General features: G+C 42.2%; 3 protein-coding genes across 10 annotated transcripts in view; 2 read left to right on the top strand and 1 right to left on the bottom strand.

Moving 5' to 3' along the window:
* osbpl1a (oxysterol binding protein-like 1A) overlaps positions 1 to 2,179 on the top strand; it is a 34,824-nt gene extending 32,645 nt beyond the window's left edge. For all 4 annotated transcript variants that reach the window (XM_079506637.1, XM_079506634.1, XM_079506636.1 and 1 more), the window contains one exon: positions 654 to 2,179. In XM_079506637.1, coding sequence (XP_079362763.1) covers positions 654 to 756 — 103 coding nt within the window. In that variant the 3' untranslated portion in view covers positions 757 to 2,179. The remainder of the gene's footprint in view (positions 1 to 653) is intronic.
* A 1,587-nt stretch (positions 2,180 to 3,766) lies between these two features.
* nipa2 (NIPA magnesium transporter 2) lies at positions 3,767 to 22,261 on the top strand. Of its 4 annotated transcripts, XM_079505257.1 has the most exons (9): positions 3,767 to 3,932; positions 4,012 to 4,059; positions 7,429 to 7,519; positions 8,433 to 8,593; positions 17,294 to 17,530; positions 18,942 to 18,998; positions 19,103 to 19,193; positions 19,336 to 19,496; positions 21,324 to 22,261. In XM_079505257.1, exons 1-9 carry the CDS (start codon positions 3,803 to 3,805, stop codon positions 21,968 to 21,970), a joined length of 1,623 nt encoding a protein of 540 aa, XP_079361383.1. In that variant the 5' UTR covers positions 3,767 to 3,802; the 3' UTR covers positions 21,971 to 22,261. The 4 variants fall into 4 exon arrangements, with proteins under 4 accessions (XP_079361383.1, XP_079361382.1, XP_079361381.1 ...); XM_079505256.1 differs by lacking the exons at positions 3,767 to 3,932; positions 4,012 to 4,059; positions 7,429 to 7,519; positions 8,433 to 8,593 and adding an exon at positions 16,082 to 16,332; XM_079505255.1 differs by lacking the exons at positions 3,767 to 3,932; positions 4,012 to 4,059; positions 7,429 to 7,519; positions 8,433 to 8,593 and adding an exon at positions 16,083 to 16,338.
* A 182-nt stretch (positions 22,262 to 22,443) lies between these two features.
* The window catches only part of cyfip1 (cytoplasmic FMR1 interacting protein 1), a 39,067-nt gene continuing 36,284 nt past the window's right edge, over positions 22,444 to 25,226 (bottom strand). For both annotated transcript variants that reach the window (XM_079505252.1, XM_079505253.1), the window contains exons 28-31: positions 24,742 to 24,836; positions 24,344 to 24,582; positions 24,081 to 24,228; positions 22,444 to 23,126 (exon numbers count right to left, since the gene is read on the bottom strand). In XM_079505252.1, the coding sequence (XP_079361378.1) occupies positions 22,962 to 23,126; positions 24,081 to 24,228; positions 24,344 to 24,582; positions 24,742 to 24,836 (647 nt within the window). In that variant the 3' untranslated portion in view covers positions 22,444 to 22,961. The remainder of the gene's footprint in view (positions 23,127 to 24,080; positions 24,229 to 24,343; positions 24,583 to 24,741; positions 24,837 to 25,226) is intronic.

The following is a 25,226-nucleotide window of genomic DNA, read 5'->3' as shown; positions in this document are numbered from 1 at the left end:
GCGTGTGCGCGTTCCCGTAAACTTCCTGGCTAATGACCACAGTCATGCTGGAAGAAAAAAAAGCCTGATTCATCCATGCCCAAAAATAGCAGATCTACAAGCCCACAAGCGCCGTGACCTTCTAGAGCTGCTATTTTCATCTCGGGATAACATTATACGACAAAATGTAAATTGGGCATACAGGCCGCTCACCCCAATCGCTATAACGATGACTATAACCATATGGTTCTCTATTGTCTTTGTTATACAATAGAGGGTATGCGCGTGACATCATCATCAAACCAGGAAGTTATGCGGGAATGCCTACTGAGTGCCAAAAAACTACTTTCTGGCCTTGATAGCCCATACATCCAAACAGAAGTCCAATATGATTGCATTAAACGACGTTAAACGACGCTAAACTCACTTTGCCACTCGATTTGCCATTAACTTTATGCATGCGCATAGACTCTATACTAGCAGTTGAGACGAATAATAAAATAAGTCCATACTAATTATCCATAATGTATAAATCATGGATAAGGAGTCAGGACAGCTAGGCCTTTTCGGGGAGGGTTCAGAATAAATTATGGACTTACTGTAGATGGTTATTCGTCTCAACTGCTGTGAGAATCACCCTTAATGTCTGTTGTTGTTTTTTTCTTTTCCTCCAGGTGGTTTGCCCAGGGACAGAATCCCCACATCAGCGCCCAGGACTGGCTGTTTGCTGGTGGTTACTGGGACAGGAACTACACCGACCTGCCTGACATCTACTAGAAGACGTCTCCTGATGCTCCAGATTAGGGCAATATGACACCTATGCTACTGTAGCTGCTGCCTTGTCGTCGGATAACTTCCAGCTTTCTTTCTAAACAAGCCTCCTATATGCAAATGCTATGCAAATAAGCATACTATGACTGCACAGTAAAATCATGTTAATTTAACTATCAGAGTTTAATTAATACTGAGGATTTTATTGTGTACAATGTGGCCTTATTCTATTATGTTAATGTGCATAAAATGGCAATAATTAGTGTTTAATAGTTACAAAATGTAAAGCATTTTGTTTGGAGATTTATTTTTCTTAATTTCTTTTTTTTTTAGACCAAATTATTTTCTGTTCATAATGTACCTTATTATCCGTATGTGTTGATGCATTAAGTTGCTGTAGCATAGGTTGATGCATAAGGAGGTTTATGGTTTTTGAATGTGCGTGTCTTGTTTTAATCGTCGCTGTATTGTGCTCCTATATATGTATACTAGTTTGCACAATCTTACATTACTACACCTCCAGTGATCTTCTCATCACCTCATTTCACCTTCCAAGCTCATCCCTCATAGGAGGGAACATGCCATTGGTTACTGCTAAACCAGCTATTCCCAACCTGTGGGCTGTGAGGATATTGCAAGTGGGCCCTCAAATAATTGGTAAAACACTTGATTTTTAATCAACTCAAAAACAATAGTTTGCATCATGATAATGGTAAATGGGAACTAAGTATACTGTGTTATTTGCGTTGATCCATGCTGGGACACGATCGATTTACAAACTAAGCATGTTTTCAATGCACGTACGCTTTAGAGATTCTCATGTGGGCTCTGATCCAGACAAGGTTGGGAAACACTGTCTTAAACCAATTACTTGCACCCGAGACATATAGTATTCACACAAGAAAACAAAACAAAAGCAGTCTAGTTATTCATGTGATCTCTGGAGGGCTATGTTAGCTCTACATATAGCATTTATTAGTTTTTGTTTGTTTACTTACACGTCTATGAACAACAGTATGTACTGTGTGTGTATCAATGGCATGAATGTTTAACTTTGCATATCTTTATTTTACAACCCGACAATTTTACACTACCGCTAATTATTCGGTTAATTTACAATTATTAGGACAGTGTTTTTGGTTGAGTTGTTGAGTTGCAAGGTCTTTGCAAAACATGTGAGTGTGTGTGTGAGAGAGAATGTCAAGTTTGTCCACAGTGACTGAAGTGAACACCATCGTGAAATCAACACACGTCAAATGACGTACACAAACAATGTACTTTCAACTGAAACAAGTTTTGTCCTACGACAAGGTACGAAGAAGTAGAATAGTCTTTAGTCTTGTTGTTATTTAATAGTCTCATTACTTCCTGGTCATCATTTGGCCACCTACTGTGTGTCACGGTCTAATTAAAATGTATTGCAACTGTCTGGGGAAAAAATAATATTCAAATTTTCACAGAAAGGTTTGACACTATTGCTCTGATTTCAATCCTCAAAAGTATTTTTGAGTCGTTTTTTAAAATGCAAACTTATGAACTTTGTCTATACCACTATTGCATTATTTACATTACATGATTATATCTATAAATTAATTTATAGAAAAGAAATATATTGTCTTGAATATCTTGTCCAATCTGCCTCATAAGATTCGAGGTTTATTTATTGTTGCAACACACATGACACTGAATTAATGTGGAACTTGTTTACATTGCAACGGTATCTACTCATTTGGATTAGTAGCCTATAAGGAGCTATTAGGCCTTTAGTCCCAAAAAATTGCTACTTTATTTGAACCATGTATGGGCAGGGTGATGATGCTGGCTGATGGCCGGAGGCACAGATACTGTTTGATTGTGTTAGCTATAATTAAAAACGTCTGGGTTTCAGAGGCTATGTGTTAGCAAGTGCAAAACAAGGTGACCTGAGTACAGTTTTGTACACGAGTACAGCAGGTTTGTTCTTTGTAACTGTCTCTCATTGTGAGTCTATTCCACTCTCACATGCACCTCTGAATCCTGTTGGTATTTCTACCAGAGAAGAACAAAATTATATATAGATAATTATAGTATATTAGCTTCAGTTCTTACATCTAAACCCTAGGTCACTTTTCTTCCACTAATTGATTGTACTACCTGCACACAAGCCCTTTATATGTTTTTAATGTTATCTCCCCCTTAGAGATGGGATGAGAAGTATATGTCTCTCTAGGGAGGTCCTCGTTGCATGTCCCACAGGAAGGAACCTCCCAGGCAGACCTTAAGGACCAGATGGGAGGATTATATCTCCAAACTGGTCTTGGAACAGCTCGGGATCGCCCAGGATGAAGTTACTAATGTTGCTCTGGAGAGGGAAGTCTGGAGCTGTTGTCCCCTCGACCCGACTCCGGATAATCGGCAGGGGTTTAGTTGAATGCATACATCTATGCTTCCATTACTGTCAAAGACAAAATTATTATGCATTGGTCTGTCATTTCTAAATAATTCTGATGGGCATATCCCCTGGCATACATCACTGCTGCCAGTTATATATAGCCTAAGTTTCGCAGAGTTTCTCAGACTTATTGGAGAAAGAAATCGTATCTATCATTGTAATCTATAGTAATACTGTATTGTAAATGAAATAGACTACAAAACATTTCAAAGTAAAACGTTCCACCATGTGTGTCCAGAGTAAGCTGAATTATACAAAGTGAATGGAGTTTCTAGGTGAAAGTGATTTTTTTTGACATGCCAAAACCTGCCATTGACCCCCATTATACATTTCTCAAATTTGAAAGCACTATATTTGTAAAACTGAAACATTTCAAAGATTCATTTTCAGGCAAACATGTCCACTGATGAACATTTTAGCGAGAGGCAACAGTCTGGCAAGTATTGTACTGTATCTACTGACTGTTATAAAGATTTCTTAATAAATACAAATAATATTAAACAGTCTGGCAACGCGAGACTAGGCGTCACCTGACGTTGTCACCCTTCTTTCCGGTACTTTACTGTCTGAGCTTCCGGACTACAATTCGGACTACAAACGCTTGTATCTTTTCAAGTTGTCATGGCTTTTGAATCAGACACGGGTAAAACTTTACCGGTGGTTGGAATTGTCATAGCTGTGATATCAAGTTTCATCAACGGGTCGACATTTGTGCTTCAGAGAAAAGGAATATTACGTGCCCGAAACAGAGGTGCACTGAATGTAAAAAAACACATCTAATCTCATTTTGGATGTAAATTGAAGGCTAAAACTTTATTTATTTTCCGCAGGTGGGTCCTATCTTAAAGATGCCGTGTGGTGGAGTGGTACGCTTGCTAGTGAGTATTGATGACGATTGGGTATGTTATACTTGGAACTCTCCAAGCTCCGCTCGTAACGCGTCGTGGGCTTGGCTGTTTTCGCTGCGCGACACCGTCTTGCGATGAAGCTAGCTCTGGTCCATACTATAGCTCTAAAAGCATTTGATGAATATATTGACGCATGAAAAGTCTGCTGTGTTGTGGGTGATTAAGTGGGGTGGGAGCGGCTAGTTTTAGGAGAGCTTTTTTGTTTGTTTTTGTCTTCGTCTTAATTATGTATGCATGATTGTATTTGTTGTATTGTTCTGTACTTGCTGTATATTGTTGGACTTGGACCTAACCTAGCCATGGTTCACATGACGGCGCAACTGCCTCCTGTTTTACGCGATCGCTACATTTACAGTCCAAACGTATATATAAACATTCCGATTTCAAATATAAAGTACTCGCCACATGTGCCACGGGTGTTAGAAATGTGCTGGTACAGCGATTAGCATTGCTGCATCCCGCGTTGTTTAATAAAAAGCATTTTTATCCGAGCTGTTTTTTTGCCATTGGCTTTCAACTTCGCGCCCCTATCGGCCGGGAGGAGTGTGGCACTCGGTGTGTTCGATATAGGCACGCTGACCGCACTGCCAATACAGACTAATAGGCGAGTGCGCTCCCGGTGTGCAACTTTGTATTTCCCAAACGAACCCCGTTTGAGAAAAGTAGCCGGGGCGCTCGGATAAAAATGCTTTTTTATTAAACAACGCGGGATGCAGCAATGCTAATTGCTGTACCAGCACATTTCTAACACCCGTGGCACATGTGGCGAGTACTTTATATTTGAAATAGGAATGTTTATATACATGTTTGGACTGTAAATGTAGCGATTGCGTAAAACAGGCTGCAGTTGCGCCATGACTGTCATGATAATCATCATAACAGTCATGTTTCAGGGCTAGACCTAACCTAACCCCCTCGAAAACAAGATGATACATCTAAGGGGATATCCTTTACGATGAAGCACAACTTATTCTTATTCTGGCATGATGACGGATGCCACCTGTCTTTATGGGGTTATCCCTGTAACAGACAATAGTATCTTGCCACTAATAAATTAATGTACGAGTTCTAATCTGGTTTCAGAACATCCCACTCCACTGACACATGCCTCCTCTATTTGAACGACCACATCAAACACGATGTGGATGCTGGCAAATACTGCGGCATGGTCATGCTGGACCTCCAAAAGGCTTTTGACACCGTGAACCACTCCATACTGGTTAACAAGCTAAAAGCTATTGGTTTTGATAGCACATCAGTGAGCTGGATGCAATCCTACCTGGAGGGGAGAGAACAGATGGTGGAGGTGAACGGAACACTGTCCCCCCCCTCCCAGTGAGCTGTGGCGTTCCACAAGGAAGCATACTAGGGGCTTTACTGTTCCTAATATATGTAAACAACATGACATCAGCTTGTGACTGCAACTTGTTCCTGTTCGCAGATGACTCAGCACTGCTGGTCTCGGACAAGAACAAACTGCAGGTTGAAAAGACCCTCAGCTCTGAACTCGGTAGAATCTGCACCTGGCTCGCTGATAACAAACTATCCTTACACCTGGGAAAAACTGAATCCATTCTCTTCGGATCAAATAGTAGGGCAGATGGCTTCTTGGTTAGAGTGGGTGACAATATTATCACACGAAAAGATGAAATTACCTACGAAGGTTCCAACCTGGAGGCTAATCTTTCCGGTGATAAAATGGCCACCAACGTAATCAAAAAAGTCAATCAAAGAACAAGATTCCTTTACAGGATCAACACTGGTCAACAAAAACACCTTGAAGACCTTAACAGGAGCCCTCGTACAAGGTTTATTTGACTATGCATGCACCTCAAAGGCCCTTAAAACAAGGCTCCAGACCTCCCAAAACAAACTGGTCAGGCTCCTACTTGGCCTCACCCCCCGAACCCACCTCACCCCTGCCCACTTTGACAGGCTGGAATGGCTTAGGGTTGACGACAGAGTACAGCATCTTGCAATGGGTCTGGTCCACAAGATTCGATACACCACCAAGATACCCATGTATCTGTCTAAATACTTCCTTAATGTTAACGAAGTCCACACCCACAACACCAGAGGGAGTGCAACAAACCATGTACAACCCAGATTCGGCACAAACAAGGGACTAAATTATTTTCGCTCCTATGCCACCAAAATGTGGAACGCCCTACCAACAGTCATTAAGACACGTGAATCCCTTGTTCTGTTCTTTGACTATATAGTAGTGTATATCTGTACGTCTCTAAATGTTTTGATGAATTGAACATGGTGGACCCTCTTGTAAACAAGTGTAATGCTTAATTGGGTCGTCCTCTCACAGTTAACAGTCTTTGTATTGAGTTTGTGCTTGAAATGTACTGTAATTCTGCAAACTGTTAATAAATATTTCAATCAATCAATCAATCAAAGATGTACAAGTATCTTGTACAATAGATGTATAGTAACTATCTTGTATGTACAAGATACTTTTTTGCAAGTGACAAACTAGCCTGTCTGCTTTAACTGCATTAACATGTGTTTGCATAACATGTTTTTCTTCGTTTTAGTTAAACAGGCAGGAATTTTAGGGTGGAGAGCCATCAGTTTGCCCTCAAAAGATCAATAAGACGATATTGCCCTTAGGCCAGTGGCCTTGATGCCCCACTGCGAAACTAGCTCCTCACCACTTCCACTCGGTTTGAGCATATACATATAATAGATCATTATATAAACAATAGGGACGGCACCAGAATTTGCCTACGATCCACTTGCATTGAGTGGCCACGGCCGACCCCCCGACAAATCCAGTGACTCTGATTAGTCCGGAGATGACCATTTATTAACTTGTTATTTTGAATAGTTTATTATTTATTAGAGAGAGTTTACCCTTAATCTTTCAATTACATTATTTAAGTGGCAGAATCATTGTAGAGCAGCAAAGGAGGTAGAGCGACAATCCTTGGAATCCAAAGGTTCCAGGTTTGATTCCTGGCTCCTCCTGACCTAAGTGTCCTTGAGCAAGACGCTGAACCCCTAAAACTTCGCCCGGATGAGCAGGTTGGTGCCTTGTATGGTTTCCTCCACCATTGGTGTATGAATGGCTGAATGTGAAGTACATTGTAATGTAAAGCACTTTGGATAAAAGCACTATATAAAAGCAGTCCATTTACCATTGTTTTATTTGACAGCCTTAGTTAACTTACTGCCCAGTGCCCAGGCATTTGGCCTTTGTGCTGTCAAAAAACACCAATCTGGCCAATTGGCCTTGGCCCAAAATGATGAAATTTCAAGCCTGTATTATCAACAAAACCAGAATCTATCTTGACATTTGTATTGTACCATTTTATGAACTCTCTTTAGTGATTGTGGGCCAGATTGGGAATTTCCTGGCATACAATGCAGCCCCTGCTGTCATAGTGACACCCTTGGGTGCCCTTGGAGTGTTGTTTGGGTAAGTAAAGAAGTTACCAACTCATCCCCACATTTATGTCAGTCTTTGCATTTAGATATGATCAGAGTCAATCAGAATCATTTATAATAATGTCACATCACAGGTTTACAGGTCTAAATCAGTGGGTGAAATTAGTTTTTGTGCAAGCTCCATTTTGTTTTCAGGAAAGAAAGAAAACAGGGTGAGATTACCACATAATTATGGTCTTTGGTGTTAGTGTGTGTGTGTGTGTGTGTACACACACATACACACACACACACACACTGACATGCAGTAAAGGCCATCGGGATCGGGAGTCGAACCCGCGGCACACTGCCAGACTGGGCCATGGCTCAGTGGTCCAGGCACCTTGGCTGGTAAGCCAAGGTGCCTGGACCACTGAGCCATGGCCCAGGCCGTCTATGGACTTTTTAATGTTTGTTTAGAGTACTTAGGAAAAGTTATGACATAAATAAATCGTTTGCCAGCCAAGTCTCCAAGACTTTGTTTGTTTAAGGAACTAAATGATGTCATGTGGCCGATATAAATAAATACAGTGGGCACCCCTCACTTTATTTAAAGGGCGTTAGCCCCTCCTATTCCCAGCTTTATGTGTCTGTGTGTACCCCATAGTGATGATTTGATTGGCTGAGCAATGTGTGTACCCCATAGCGATGATTTGATTGGCTGAACATGGAATGTGATGTATGATGGTGTACGATGATAACTTGATAAGAGCTTTCTACAGACACAGCGCACAGCACTGAGTTGTGAGCTTGTCGGTTGGCTATCTTCACTATTTTTGTATGCCACCATTGTATCACAAAGTACAATAATCTTTTTTTTGTACTGTATGTCATACTAACTGCCACCTTTGCTCTGCTGCCAAACTGTGAGGTGCTTGTTGTATGTGATGACATGTGATGTGATGTAGGGGAGTGCTGGGCTCCTGGGTGCTGAAGGAGCAGCTGAACATCCTGGGGAAGCTTGGCTGTGTGTTGTGTTGCTGTGGCTCTGTTATGCTCATCATTCACGCCCCAAAGACAGAGGCTGTTACCTCCAGAGTAGAGCTCCAAGAGAGGCTAGCTGACCCAGGTGTGACATTTGAAACACAAGCATGCTCACTTAATATGTAGTTAAATCTGGCACCCGTAGAGGGGGATCTCACAAAGTTCAGGCAAAGTGCATTCTCCGCCACAGAGACAAACTATGCAAAACAAGGGCAAGTCAAGCTAAAATAGCACACACACACACAATTACTTTCTGGGCAAGGGGCGCCATTGACAATGACGGGAAAATTTACGTCATAATGTACCTTATTGCATCATATTGTCTCTGTATTGTTAATGGCGTTTAATGTTTATGTTGGCACAGATTGTTTTACATGACCATTACATCACCTAATCAACATGAGTTAGACGTTAATATATTAGCGCCCCTCACTTCACACAGGTGTGATTTTTATAGCCTTATTACTTAGGCTTATATATGCTAGAGGTGCAAAAGTTACATTTGTAAGTTTACATTATACTAATAGAAAATGTGCTTGTTCTTTTTTTGCAGTGTTTCTATTGTATGCCTCATTGGTTGTCGTGCTGCTGGTGGTGCTAATTCTATGGATTGCTCCAACCCATGGTTCATCAAACATCATGGTATATGTGGCTATTTGTTCACTTCTTGGAAGCTTCACAGTGCCTAGCAGCAAAGGACTGGGCCTGGCTGCACAAGAGGCCTTCAGTGGAGGGGCATCAAGTAACGGAGCCCTGGCTCTCTTCTTGGGCTTGCTGGGAATACTGGCTATTAGCATTGTTATACAATTTGTGTTTATCAACAAAGCCCTGGAGCTCTACAGCTCTAACATGTTTGAAGCCATCTACTACGTGACATTCACATCCACTGTGATTCTGGCTTCTGCTATCCTTTTTAAGGAATGGACTGCGCTAACGGTCACTGACAGCCTTGCCATGCTGTGTGGTCTAACAACAGTGTTTGTTGGAGTGGTTTTGCTCCGCATATCCCATGAGGCCTCGCTTACATGGAACCAAAGAGAGGCAGGAAAAAAGACAGACTGAATGACATTAATGTTTTACTGAACGCTATTGCATTACCACAGTGCCTGTACTACTTTTGACTGTGTATGAAAATATTAAGAATTGTGAATTTAATTTATAATGTCTCTCAGTACATTCAAAACTTAAAATAAATAAAACAAAGAGTGCATTATTAGTAAGAAGAATGAGCTGTGAGCAGGGATTGGGAGGTTTAAATAGTAGTAGTAAAATCAGTGCCCCTGGTGTCCAGGGGCATAATTCTAGACTACGGCAGTGTCTATCCTTGGTAATGCCCCGCCTGCCTCTGATTGGCCTACCGACACTGCCTGTCTTTGCTCCATGGTTACCAGACTACAACCTGCAGCCTGATGGCCTAAAAGTCTAATAGCTCACTCTGAGCTAGAGGGAGTTCCCTTTGGCTGTGGTTGGCTTAGTGGCTTTCCACACGGGGGAGACTGGTTCAAATCTCAGGTTAAAATCTCTACAAATTCCCCCGTGTGAGGTCAAAAGGTGTCCGTCGATAGGGGTTGCACAGCACAACCTCAGCCTGATGGCCTGAAAGTCTAATATCTCCCCTGAGCTACAGGGAATTCCCTTTTGCGGTGGTGAATCAGTGGTGAAGGACCACTTCACCACTGATGTATATTTTGTGCACCAAGTGACTCATGTGTCTTGTAGCAGCGATGGTTGAGTGGAGGAAATCGGAGGCACGCAACAGGTTCTAGTCGATGAATCTGATCAGTTTTATTGAACAGAATTCACTCAGTTACAAGGCGCCACGGGCAGAAGGCCCTGTGGGATTCAGGAGTCACATCGTAAGCCGATCTCAATGTGAACACAACACGGTGGTCACAACATTGCAGTATTAGTAAATTCAAGGTCCCTCCTCCATGGGCTACCTCCGCTTGTGGTAGCCAATCAGAATGTTCACTTCACAGGATGCTCCTGTGAGGAGGGTTCACATGGCAACTAGCTCATGTGTTTTATACCAATAGGACTAATTAAATATCTATACTATATATGAAGTATGCAGAACATTGTTTAACACATGTATTGAAAAAGGTAGAATGTAATGTATTATTAACAGGTCTGAATGATTAAGCACAAATAAATTGTAGACTCATGTCATTTGTAAAAGGAAGCAGAGGGCTTTGCAGTTTGACATTATATTACTAAAATAGGAGCTGTCCCCTGACCCCTGGGGTGTTTGACAGCATTCTAACAAAGACTTCGTTTTTACAGGCCTAATTGTAAACTAGAAAGGTCGCAATTTAAAAAAATTGCAAAGTGTGGTTGCCGCAGTCGCTTACATAGGCCCCTCCCACTAACGTTGCTAGCCAATTACAATTTCAAGTCACACCTGTGATCATGTGTAAGTAATTCGGAGGGTATTTAAGAGATCTATTGTAGTCGATAGGTCTCGATAGGGCTCGCGCGAGTACATGAACCACATGACCGGGCTGTTTTCTGCCCCCTCAATGTCGCAACTCTGTCTATACTATGGTTCTGTTGTAATCCAAACGTACACGCGTGTGGGTATAGGGATAGGGTGGCCTGGCGCTGGGTGTATGACTTGACTACCGCGGCCTGAATGATTCAGCCCTGCAGCCCTGGTGTGAGATATGATCTGGACAACAGATGTCAATATGAAGTTGAGGATAACATTGACCACTTCTGTGTCTTAGTCATACTTCTCTCTCCTTTCTTTCGTAATCTTTTTTGTCATCAGACGGACAGCTTGGTCATATACTTCTCTCTTTGTTGACGTTTTGTTAACTCATCCTCCTGCCGTTAACCCAGTGGTGGAAAGTAACTAAGTACATTTACTCAAATAATGTACTTAAGTACAATTTTGAGGTATTTGTACTTTACTTGACTGTATTCCAATTTCCAATACATTTACATCTACTCCACTACATCTCAGAGCCAACATTTGTACTTTTACTCCACTACAATTATTTGAAAACTTTAGTTACTAGTTACTTTGGAGATTTACATTTTGATTAGAAAAACATACATTACTGTAACCACTTCAACCCTATATACATTTCGACCATTTGAAAATAGCTGATCTACAAGCTCACAATGCGTCGCGATGCATTGTGTGCGACCTCTCTTTTCTGTTCAAATATGAATATAAACTGGAAAGGTTGCAATTTTGAAAAAGTGCAAAGTGTGGTTGCCGCAGTCGCTTACATAGGCCCCTCCCACTAATGTTGCTAGCCAATTACAATGTCGTGTCAACCTTGTGATCATGCGTAAGTAATTCGGAGGGGATTTATCCCCCCAAAATCATGTTTTTGCAACAATCGGTTACACTTTTCGCATTTGCGGCGCCCCCTATGGTTGGTTGATTGAACCACCCGGGACATGTGATTCAAATTTGGGATGGTTTGGACATTCCGTTCGTGATTTGTGGCATTTTTTGTAAAATAGGCCCCTCCTACTAACTTCGGACGACGATTACGGCCGAAGTATACGCACTACCAAAATTCTGCAGTTGGTCTTTTAATCGGATAGGTCCGGAGATCATGTGTGCCGATTCTTGTGAGATTTGGACAAAATCTGTAGGAGGAGGAGCCAAAAGTGTGTTTTGGAGAAAATTCAAATTTGCAGGATTTTTTTCCCTGACGAAAATGGGCGTGGCCTATATGTGGAAATGCATCATGACCCAAGGAATCCATGGAAAAAGAAATTTAGATTTGACGACTTACTGTTCAAGAGTTATAGGGAAAAACGCAAAGTGGGCTGTAATAGCGCCACCATGAGGCCGACTGATGTAATTCCCTTTCAATTAATTTTCATAATTATTATGAACCTCCCCCCAAGTCTTGTAAATATGGCGCTTACGGTCTCCAAGGGAAAAAAATACTTAAATTTTGTCTTCGATTTCCCCATTATAAGTCTATGGAGAACTAATTCATTAATATCAATTAAACTATACAACGGATCTCTTAGCAAAATACAAGCACACGATTCCCGATGAAGCCGGTCGATTTGACATATGGCTCGAGTGTGTGCGGCAAAAACTGTGGGAGGAGTAGTGCGGCAAAGTATCCAAATGTACAATAACAATAGTCTGGTTGCCCTGTTAGGGCAACCACACTAAGCAGTTTACGGTTGTGGTGGCAAGTCACCACAGACCTACAGTTCCTTCTGTGTCAGCCAATATACCTTAGCTGACACTAGGTTGATGTACATGTACAGATGTGCAGATCTGTCCAGATCTGATTCATCATCACTTTTCAACATATCTTCATATAATTGGTCCTCACTAATGTTCTTGATAAAACACCACCATTCTTTTCTACTCGGTCTGTGTCTCATAGGAGGGCTGTGGGCAGTTCAGAAACCCGTCCACCAGTGATCTCAGGTTAAAATCTCTACAAATTCCCCCGTGTGAGGTCAAAAGGTGTCCGTCGATAGGGGTTGCACAGCACAACCTCAGCCTGATGGCCTGAAAGTCTAATATCTCGCAGTACCACGGTGTGGTACCAATATTCCTTTCATGCACACTCGCAGGTACGGCACTTTGCGGTGCACGTGCGTGCACGCTAGAACGCGCCAAGTTCCCTAGAGCCGACTCAGCCGTGTTCGAGTTGCAACCTGATATGGACAGAATAGTAAATGATAACCCTGGTAAAAGGTCTCATACCTTTTAAATATCTGGGGGTGAACATCGAGAAGGACCTGACCTGGGACTGCCATGTAACCGCAGTGGTAAAAAAGGCTCAACAGCGCCTATATGGATTTAGGCGTCTGAAACAGTTCGGCCTGAGACCCAACACCACCTGGGACTTCTACAGAGGCACACTAGAGAGCCTCCTGACGGGCAGCTTCACATCGTGGTACGGCAGCTCCACGGACAGGAGGCGATGAGGAAGGTTGTCCGCACTGCTGAGAAGATCACTGGGTGTGAGCTGCACAGTGTGGAGGACCTCTACACCCAGCGCTGCCTCAAAAAATCCCTGAGGATTATTGAAGACCCCACCCACCCCCACAAAAGACTATTTTCACCCAACAAGTCAAAAAGGGTGAAGGGGTACAAGATCATCCCAGCACGCACAAGCAGGCTGAGGAACAGTTTCTTCCCACAGACTGTCAGGATGCTAAATGCAAAGTGACTATGAATGTGTACCTTCCGTACTCAAGTGCACTGCACTATGCACTTTTTGACAGATTGCCCTGTGTTTTTATTGTTCAGTGTTTTTAGGTTTTTACCATGTTTTATGTCATTTTTGAGTGGTGCAAACCACTCCAACAACCAACTTTGTCTGTATCCGTGTTTGTGTGTACCTGTACGTGGGGCCCAAAAGAATGAGCATGGTTACTATGGTCACTGACATTACGTCAGACCACAGCTGATCAGGCTATATAAGACCTTGCACCACTCAGTTCACACGGGTGTGATTTTTATTATATTGGAGCTTCCGAGCGTAAGATTTTCACATGTATGTACCTGACCGTGCAACTAAGTGACAATAAAGTTAATCTACAAGGCTAGACACTGCCGTAGTATTGAATCTCGTGTCCAGGGGACCCTGGTGATTCCTTGAGGGGGTTCTAAATGGACCTTTAAAAGTCTGTAACTCTTGAGAATGTACACAATGGAACCAAATGGACCCATAATTGTACTTTCTCAGAGTCACCACATTTTCAGCCTTCTTTCACATTCATGCACTGCATTGCTATTGCATTGTCTGTTCAAATAGCAGTGTAGCAAAAAAGGTGAGAAAAAGTTTCCATAAACAAATGCCTTTCTTTCACCTCTTCATAATATAAAACACCACAAGGAACAAGCAATTATGAATCCTACTAATTCTACTGTGAAGTAGAGGTTCATTTCAAAATACTGAGAAACTTAAATATGGATTTATTAAGTGACTATTTACTGACGGTCCATGAATAATACATTTTAGGAAGGAAGCCATCTGCCCTCATGCCACAATGCCTCAGGCCAGACTTTGGACATTTCTGATTTACGAGGTACCTGCAACACAAACCATAACATTGAATGAGCACTGGCAGACAGTGTGGAGTGGATACTGACACCAGGTTACTGACCACCAGGATACTACTGACACTAGGATACTGACACATCAAATATTAGTATTTTCTGACCATTTATGGATTATGCAGTAATGTATAGTTATCACAAAAGTAAACTATCTTTAATGCATAACAAGTTGACTTTGAGGCAAGGTGATGTAAATTCTGACTCCAGGCCCTACTCTGCCTCTCATTGTGGGCTTGCTGCAGCAGCAGCAGCACACTGAAGATATCCTACACTATTTCTATTAGCCTATTATAGAGGGCATGCACGTGACATCATCACTGTCAGAGTGGCAAAAAAATACTTTCTGGTCTTCTAGCTCATTGGTTCCCAACCTTTTTATACTGTATAAGTACCACCTAAGAAAATATTTGTCTCTCCACCATAATAAACATGTATTTATTTAGTTAGTTAAATTACAGGAGCTCCCTCGTTCCCTATACTTTTTTCCCATTCCTAAGCCAATAATGCTGCTGCTCTGACAAAACTCAGTCTAATCACTAATCAGCACAACTGATGATAATGTGATTAATCCGATCACCCGGGGCCAAGTCTACACTCACAACAGTCAGAGATATCAGGTCAAGTCGAGTGCACTGCTGGGACCTTGACGGCATTGTACTATTTTACTACTATTTTTGGGCTTGCCCATGCACAATATAGTTTCTTCAGGAACAATATTTTCTAGTTTGTGGTTGAATTTGTTCTGAGGGTGCAACCCTGTTACCTGTGTTAGCAATGGTGAGTCACCTACATAAGTAAGGCCATGAATTATTCAGCGTAATTGTAGAAGCAGAAACATAAGTCAAGGAGTTGTTGGAGGATGAGTATCACCAATGAACAGATGGGTAAGTCTCAGTGGTGGACATTGAGTAGATTTACCTAAAAGAGATGGTGGACTAAGTGAATCATACTCAATTTTCTTTTTGTAGGCCCATTGAAAATGTAAAACCCCCACCCCCCCTCAGAGATGTTCAAAAATAGTTAAAAATAGCAGAACTACAAGCTCACAACACATGGTTGGTACATTTATGTTGCAATGCGACGTGCACGTTCTGTATACTCAAGTAAATGTCGATTATTATTATTTTTTAATATATAGGCCTATGGAGTTTTACTTTTTTTTTCCACAGACACAAACAGCTCCTCAGCAACAAACAACACATGTGAATATGCCTATTGCCTACAGTATTACTAATTTACTACTAGTAACATTTCCACACATTGGACAGAGACAGAGTACTTCTTCCTGGGGGGGGAGTCAGGTTTATATAGCCCTAGAATAGTAGAATGTCTGGGATACATTAATGATGGATTCCATATACACAGCCCTATATCTCTATCACTCACACATATGGCTGTGTGTCATAGATAATATGAAATGTATGTTAATATCAGCCTTTCAAATGAGTAGCCTACAACAGGGGATTTGACTGACATGAGTGGTAAAAGTTGCGTAGACTTTGGTCCCATATGCAGCAGGCTTGTGGAGGGTTAATAACAGCATAGGTTCAGTGGTGGTAGATAGAAGAGGGATCAGAGCAAGCAGCCCTGCAGAGCAGAGCAGAGCTAGGCAAGCGGGTGGGAGGAACACGTACTGTCCCTGTGTGTGTGTGTGTGTCTCAGCTCTGTGTGAGGATATGGAGCCCAGCAGCTAACTGCTACTGTAGCTGTCAGCTCACCTCCACCAAACACCACCATTTTGGTCTGGGCCAACACAAGATACCATCGTACGGGTAATTATACATGTCTAAATACCCAATAAAACCAGCTAGGAACATTCGCTGCTTTTAAATGAAACGTTGTTTATTTTATTTATTTATTTTAAATCTGCTATAATGTTTTCCCCTGGTGGCTGGCTCTTCTGGTTCGCTTCAGCTAATGTCAGCTAGCCCATTTCGCTAGCCTTCTTCTTGCGCTAATAGAAGCTAACATGGAAGTGAATGTGTTTGTTTAAGCTCTGGTTGGGGGCAACATATAAACCAAACTAAGAAACAAACCAAATTGGACTGCTGCCACACGCCCGCGTCACGTCTAGCCTACTGGCTGTCGTCAGCTGCTTGTTAATTACAACCACAATGCTGATCTTTTCCTGGTCTTGCCGTCTTTGACTGTCTGCGACTTCCTCAAATTATTCAAATGTTTAAGATGACATTCTGTCACTCCACCTCCGATCTCGTCACGTTCAAAGTTCAAACATAAAAATATATAGCTACTCTGACTGAGTGCAGCAGGCAGCAGCAGACATACAGTAGCCTATACTGTGTACTGCAGTAGTTTACTGGCCAAGTCCAGGAAGGAACTAGCTGTGTGTGGTGGACTGAATTCACATCTTTGTGACATTTACTTTAAATGTGTCGATATCGGTGATGGCGCATCATCACACATTCAACCAGGGGCTGGCAGTTTGTAATCTAACATGTGGAGACGGTAGGTAGATCGTCTGCTTGTGGGGGATTTAATTGTTGTAACTAAACCTAGCCCTAAAATGGCTGTGACATTACATACATTTCATGTATTTCCATATACAGCCATAAATCACTCCCACCGTGGCTGTGTATAATCAATGGCATACATGAAATACATGTCAGGGTCACTACCATTCTAGGCATATAAGTAACTCTGACTCACATTTTGTATTATAATGTTATCATTTTTCTAAATCCATTCCCTCTTCCTTATTGCTGTCAGGTATTTTGGCTGGTCGGAACTGTTCCCTCCTTGGTCAGCATCTTCAGTGTTCGGTGGTAAATGTGACAGACCACGCTGTCAGTACATCCAGCCTCACTATGGGTCAGGACCGGGGGCAGTATGATTTTTACATTGGCCTCGGACTGGCCGTCAGTTCCAGCATATTCATCGGCGGCAGCTTCATCCTCAAGAAAAAAGGTCTTCTGCGCTTGGCCAGGAAGGGCTCTATGCGGGCAGGTATGTACTGTATTGTTAAGGTGGATCAACATTTGAACAACTTTGTCATGGAAAAGTTTGAGAACCGCTGCTGTATTGTATGGGGCGTGGGGCGTGGGCATAATGTTTGCAACACTTCATTGCAACATGTTGTTGAGCTGAACATGACTGGCATGACATGACTTGACTTTGTGCATTGATTGCAAAACTGATAATCAAGCAGAAGTCAAACCGGTATTATTAGCATATTGTTTAATGTTTACACTACTACAGTACTCAGTCTCACTGTAACATGACTGGCTTGGCCTGCATGTGACACGCCTATGTATTCACAAGGCCAGGCATAGCCTCATATGTGCCCTCTCCCTACGCTCATTCTGTAGCTCCGAGATGAGGTCACACACAGGGCCCCTCCCACCCCGTTCAGAAACGGCGCATGTTTCCACAAGGAACAATTCTTACCCTTTTCTAAACAATGAAACCAAAACGTGAAGGGGCAGAAAGGGTTTACACTAATTCAAATTTAGCAACGTCCAAGAAAATCTGAGTTTAAACGGTTACGAGCGTTACAGCGGTTGGTTTAGTCAGCCGCTTCCATGTTTATCAAGGGATTCGTGCGCGACTGCGCGTGAATGTCGAGTGAACTGAAGTCAGTTGGACATTTTCGACCAGGGGAGGCGCCGGGGAGGCGCTAAAGCTTTTCAACTTCCTTGAAAAACATGCTAAACAACCGCTAGACGCTCGTGTAACCGTTTAAAGTTGGATTTTCTTGGACGTTGCTAAGTTTGAATTAGTGCAAACCCTTGGATTTCTCAGTGTTAATTTAACTGAGAGATGGAACCAAATGGACCCTTTTGCACACTCCCTGTGTAAGGGTTGAGAATGATCCGCGGTCACAAGAGCGGAAGTGCTGACCAGATGTAACTCCTAACTTCGAAAAGAGCGTAGTCTTGACTGAATGCTTGCCGAGTAGATACTGTAGGGTTTCGGGTTTTACCTTTTTAGTCAAAAGGTAAACTTAGGTTTAGATATTATCTTACACAAACTCAATTGGAACATTTAATTAGTCGGATAATGATTCTGGCACGAAGCCTTATAAAAGGAGGAAATTACGTAACGACTAGGTAGTCGTGACATCAACCTTGACACCCTGAGATACAGACCCATAAGGGTCCATTTGGATACCCTGGTGGTCCCCACACCAGACGTTGTGAACCTGTCGTCTAAATGGATCAACACATGACTGCAGCTCAAAGGAATTCACTTTTATTGCACATAGTAATCATTAACTTTGCTACACAGTAAAACCCTAGGTGTTTGTTTCTTTCAAGAGAATGTCAATGAAAAACCGCTATAATCAAGTGTAGCCTGCATGTAAAATGTAGTCATTTAGAGATTAAAGATTCTTAATGTTTACACCTGTTTGTTTCAGGCCAGGGTGGTCATGCCTATCTAAAAGAGTGGCTGTGGTGGGCTGGCTTATTATCAAGTAAGTAGCACTGTGAAGAGAAATGACACTAAACAAAGTGCACGTGATATACCTCTCATACTTGACTAACCGTGAGGCTGACATTATTCTCTTCAATATTACAGTGGGTGCCGGGGAGGCAGCCAACTTTGCAGCGTATGCTTTTGCCCCAGCTACGCTCGTCACCCCTCTGGGGGCTCTCAGCGTGCTCGTCAGGTACAAACCTACATTGTTCCTTCATTTAATTGTTGATTTGCTATAACTCAGGCTGGACTTTTTGAAGCCTGTCCTTTTTGTGCTGTGGACTGTACCTGTGTGGACTTGAATCTGACAGACTGATGGTTCATGTTGTTTCCAGCGCCGTCCTCTCCTCATATTTCCTGACGGAGCGGTTAAACCTGCATGGGAAGCTTGGCTGCATGCTCAGCATCCTGGGTTCCACCACCATGGTGATCCATGCACCTAAAGAGGAAGAGATCAACAGCCTGGAACACATGGCCATAAAGCTGGTTGACCCAGGTATAGTCTTACATTCATGTTGTTCACCACACTGGCTGACTGTTTCATTAGAGCAGAGGGGAAATTCATCTGACGGAGGAATCGTTAACCTTGAGAATTGCTCTAATTTGGGGACACATGACAATAAAGTATTTGGTTTGGCTTTAGACCAGGAAGGTGTACTTCATCCATATTTGTTCAATTTTGAGGTCAGTTACAGAGAACACTGAGCCCCCCCCCCCCCTCCCACTTTTGAAAGGGGGATATGCTGTCCTCAATGCCTGCCAAATAAATGACAGATTATAGTAATAATGTCCTATCAAAACAAAGTTACAAAGTGCTTTACATAATTCTGAAGAAAAAAATAGAATCTGCAACAGCATGCAAACATGACGTGGAAAATTTGTTTAGTTTTTATAATCCTTTTTATTTAGCCAGCGTAAAGCACATTTCCATCTCTTTTTCACGAGGGCCCTGCTTCACACTCTCATAGATAAATACATTCACACCTGGGAGCTGTCCAGTACGCAAAGACCTGGTTTAACGCACTGCTCCGGGCAGTGCATCCCCGCCTCTCAGTTCTTCTGCGTGTGTATAGTGTCAACACACACACACTCACGTGACAGAGTTTTGGTATGGAATGAACATAATATAATAATTAGGCCTGCATCGCTTTGCCTAAAACACTGAATTATGAAAAGGACCGCAATTGGAAAAAGCCTGCCGCTGGCTCCCAAAGCCTGCCGCTGGCTCCCATTTTGTTGAAGAGACATCTATACATTTTCAAATTATATTGTTATTTTGCTTAAATTACCGCTTTAGCTAAAACGCTGAATCCCGCGGATAAAGTAGGCTATGTACATATAACTACAGGCATTAATAACTACAGACATTAATTAATATAGTCTACTGCATATGTACAATTATATAGCCTACATTTAACAAACAAGCTTGATTGACTGCTACGAGGATAAAACCAGAAAAGCACTAAGGCTTATTTACATCAGATCAGGTATAAAGTCAAACGAAAACGTGACAACCGTATGGAAAAAGGGGCAGAAGAACCACCCCATTCGACCGGAGGCGGAGGTGTGGGGGGTGCGCTGCCCGGAGCAATGTGCTAACCAGGTCTTCACATCCAGTACAATCACAGTGTATACTGTTGTTCACCTACTTACCAGCTCCACTTGAGTAGGTGGGTGGTTCGGTAACTTGCTCAATCACTTCACAGAGCCCAGGCGGTGGCGTAACCGTCTGGGCACCCGACTGGTAATCCAGTCGCAGTGTGCCGCGGGTTCGACTCCCGAGCCCGACACGGCCTTTACTGCATGTCTTCCCCCATCTCTCTCCCGTTTCCTGTCAGCCTACTGTCTGTCCCTTCAAAAACCAATAAAAGGCGTAAACCGAAAAAAAAAAAAAAAACACTTCCCAGAGTTTTCCTGACGGTCTCGGGGATATAGTTCCTCACCTAACTTTAGACTGTCGCTGTGAGAAATAAAAACATTTAAGGGAATCAAACAATAAAATCTCATTTTAAAATGGAAAAACATTTGTAAAAGTACATTTTTAAGAAGGGATTTAGATGCACCAACATCTGCAATTCCTTTCCAACTGATTTTCTTAATCTTTTAGTTTAATTGCTAACTCTTACAGCCTTGCACCTTTATCTTTTTAATCCACACATTGTGTACTATTACAATGTAATAGTAAATAAATGGACAATATAATGTAATATTACATTATATTGTCTATTTATCATTGCATGTTTTAGTTTACTTGCTCATTTGTACCTTAAATGTGTGAAGAAAGAAAAGTTATTGACCAAGCTTCCACCCTGCCTTCCCATAGGTTTTGTGATCTTTGCTACATTAGTCATCATCGTGGCTCTGATCTTCATATTCGTGGTGGGCCCCCGCCACGGTCAGACCAACATCCTGGTGTACATCACCATCTGCTCTGTGATCGGGTCGCTGTCGGTGTCCTGCGTAAAGGGGCTGGGCATTGCCATCAAGGAAGCCATTGCCGGGAAGTCTGTGTCGGGCAACCCACTGGCGTGGGTCCTGCTCCTGGGCCTGGTGGCCTGCGTGAGCACACAAATTAACTATTTGAACAAGGCTCTGGACATATTCAACACCTCCCTGGTGACGCCCATCTACTATGTGTTTTTCACCACGTCCGTCCTCACCTGCTCGGCCATCCTGTTCAAGGAGTGGGAGCACATGGGCACAGGCGACGTGATCGGCACCCTCAGTGGCTTCCTCACCATCATTGTGGGCATTTTCCTGCTCCACGCGTTTAAAGACATTAGTGTAAGCCTGGCTGCTCTTGCCGTCTCCATGAGGAAGGACGAAAAGGCCTTTCCAACGGCGAACGGCGTGGCTTCTCACAGCACCTACGAGCTGCTACACACAGACTCCGCAGACACGGAGGACAGAGAAATGGGCTCAAATTTTGACAGCATATCTAGAAGGAATGGTGCAGTGACAGCCCCATAGGATCATAAAGGAACTTGTCACCCTCTCCCCCCTCCCAGACTAAACAGCCATGGCATTGCTATGCACATGGTATTGACAACCTTAAGACAATCAGTTTTAGGGGACAAGTGACTTGGTTGGACCAATCGATTGTACTTAACAGTTTTCATTTGCCTTATTTCTCTCAGAATTATGACTTGATTAGTATTTGTTTAGAACTTTATTTCATTCCTGTGTAGCCCTGTAAATAGTCAGATTTTCTAAAATAAAGAACTTTGTTATATTACGTACAAAGATCTGCATATACATGCACTGACTTGCTTTCTTTAAATTCATAGATGTGTTTTAAGATAGCTCTACAAATGATGGGGTCCTGCTGAATATGACTGAGACATTCACTAAGATTTGTGTGCTCGTAATACTTGAAAGTAACATTATGTTGAAGTCACCATGAACTTTTTTGTATTGTTTACATAAAAAGCACTCAAGATCAACAGATTTGTTACATATTTATTGAATTAAAATGATTAAAACATTTGAAAGGCACAGTGAATAAATGCTCAACAAGTATGAACTCTGTTACTTCTCAGATTTCCTCTTAAAGGATGAGTTTAGCATGCATGTTTAACAATATAGAAAATACAATTTACTTTGACCCCAACTTAAAATAGATTACCATTTTTCCATTAATATTCCACCACTGCAAACCCTTAAATATTTATTTGATAAAAGTAGTCTTCCCCTCCCTGATCTATAGGAGTTCCATAAGTATAAAACAAAGTAAAGTCCATTCAAAACAAGGGAAAATAGCTATTCATTTTTCAATAAGGCACAAGTGAGTACAAAAAAAGAATAATTCAACATAAAATTGTGGCCCAACTTCCTTAGTTTTCTTTCTTCTTTTAATAATGGTCCATTGTGGCACAAGACCTAGATATTTCTGGCTGGTGCAAGAAAAGGTAATGCCTATTTGTCACCGTTGTGACTGCTGGCAGGCAACAGCAACTAAAATTCAGTTACTGGCGAGGGATTGATGTATAGGTGGTTGGAAACACCGGACGTGTTCCACCGGCATGTTCTCCCCGTCTCCTGACTTCAGGTACTTGTTCAGAATGGCAAAAACCTCATCGTTGATGACTTGGAACTTGCGGATTCTATCCACCATCTTCTTCAATGGCTGAAGGGAAAGCAAAAGACATTTGTGTTGCAGCATTTAAATGAGAGAAAGCATGGGATTGTTGTTGGACATAAATATTTGCATTGCCTCAAGGAGGACAATACAATCTCCACTGCAGGAACATGGAAAGATTCATAATGGGTGCTCTCGAATTAAAGGGGCATTCCACTAATTTTCAACATTTTACTATGTCATTAATGTACCTTAGAGCTGTTGTGTGGAAATAATAAAAAAGTTCCCCCATTCTGTGTTTCCTAGAACTAGAGGTCTGAAAAAAATCTTTTTTTTCCATAATTACAGTTCTAGGAAACACAAAATGGGGGGACTTTATTATTTCCATACAACAGCTCTAAGGTATATTAATGACATAGTAAAATGTTGAAAATGGGTGGTTTTCCCCTTTAAGTGTACACATCTTTTCAATCAAATTAGTTTCCTCTTTTAACCAACATTCTCAATGTATGATTGAAGTTGTTTGAGTGCTATGCAATGACAAAAGTCTACATCAATAAGTAAAATACCCTTTTAAATCAAGTACAAAGACGCTTCAGCAAAATACAGCATGTATTTATTATTTTGAAGGGGCAAAATAATAAATACGTGTGCCAGTATTATATTTGGGTAGTCTCTCCTGAAGTGCCTAGGTATTATTCTCTCCCATTTTGTATCAATGTTTAGTGTCATTCATTATGTTCACTAGAAGCCGTGTAATATTCAGGATAATGTACAGTGACACATTCACGCCAAAGTGAAGTCTTCTTAAGCCCGAGTTGTACATACAGTAGTTGCGTGTGGGTACTGCACACCGAAAATATCTATAAGCCCACATTGCATTGCGCTTGCAATGCATTGACACCTTGTAGATTGGTTGTCACGGTGAGGCACCCACGTGCAACCAAGTACAAATCATGCATTAGTAAGTTAGTATTACTACTCCGCCTTTCCTCAACTCACCACACTCTTGATGATCTCGTCCTTGCCGTCGTGCTTTTGCACCTTGAGGAGATGGTAGCTGAAGTCCAGAACGTCAAATCGTCTCTGCTGTCCCAGCAGGGCGATTATCATGCAGCCTGCCCAGTGAAGGCCATCCCCAAAACACTGCCTGAAAAGCAGACGGGTAAAATGTAACGTTTATGCACACGTAATTTATATAAGGCGTGTCAGTACAGGCCAGAACAGCTCTTGTTGAGAATTTAAACCAAAATATCGGGACTTACTCCACGGTAAATTCGTGGGTTCCCACTGGGATGCAGTAGACAAACTGCATGGCGCTCCAGAGACGGTGAAACTCGACGCACTCGTCCACGTGCATCACGCCGTTGCTGGGCAGCGGGCCACGCCAGATAGGGTCCTCAAGGAAGCCTCGAACGCGTGTGAGAATGACCTCAAACATGGACAGGCCACAGCACAGACGCTCTTTGGTAAGCAGGTCACCCTCACGAGCAATGGCGATTTGCTAAAAGAACGAGAAAGGGTTGCCATGGTTGGGAGATGCCGAGTTCCAAGTCACAACAAAATTGATGATTGTGTTCTGACAGCACCTAACTTGGTGGACATCTTTCACTGCACACAAGACTGATTACAATAATGGCATTTCTGAAAACGCCTACTGTACCTGTGGGGTGCCGAGGCGCTCTATCAGTGGAACCAAGTGCAGGGCTGTGTATTTGGCCTCCAAACGTTTCATCTTGGCATCAAGACGCTCCCCCTCTGCGGAAAGTCAAAACCACAACACACTTCAGAGTACTGGAAATCTCTCCAGGCCATGCCATCTGACCAAGTTCAGCCCAAGAGCTGACCGAAAGATGCTCTGAGAAGTCACCAAGAAGCCCAGGGTAAATCAAATAAAACAAATATGGGTTAACCGTTTGACAGAGAACGCTTTTTTGAAGAACAGTAGCACTGGGACTGGACAGATAAGATAAACGCAAGTTTGAATTATTTAACCAGCATCATGTTTAATTGGTGCAAACCTAAACCTTCCTTTGAATAAAACAACTTTATTCGGTGGTTTTACATACAATTGCTTGTGTTGGCCAGTTAACAACTTTCTGTGGTCATGTGGCTGTTAAATGTTTTCTATTCATTTAATTCAAATTT

This window comes from Electrona antarctica (genome assembly GCF_951216825.1).
Source record: "Electrona antarctica genome assembly, chromosome: 7".
NCBI classification, from domain to species: domain Eukaryota; kingdom Metazoa; phylum Chordata; class Actinopteri; order Myctophiformes; family Myctophidae; genus Electrona; species Electrona antarctica.
This window is presented reverse-complemented; position numbering and strand designations above follow the sequence as displayed.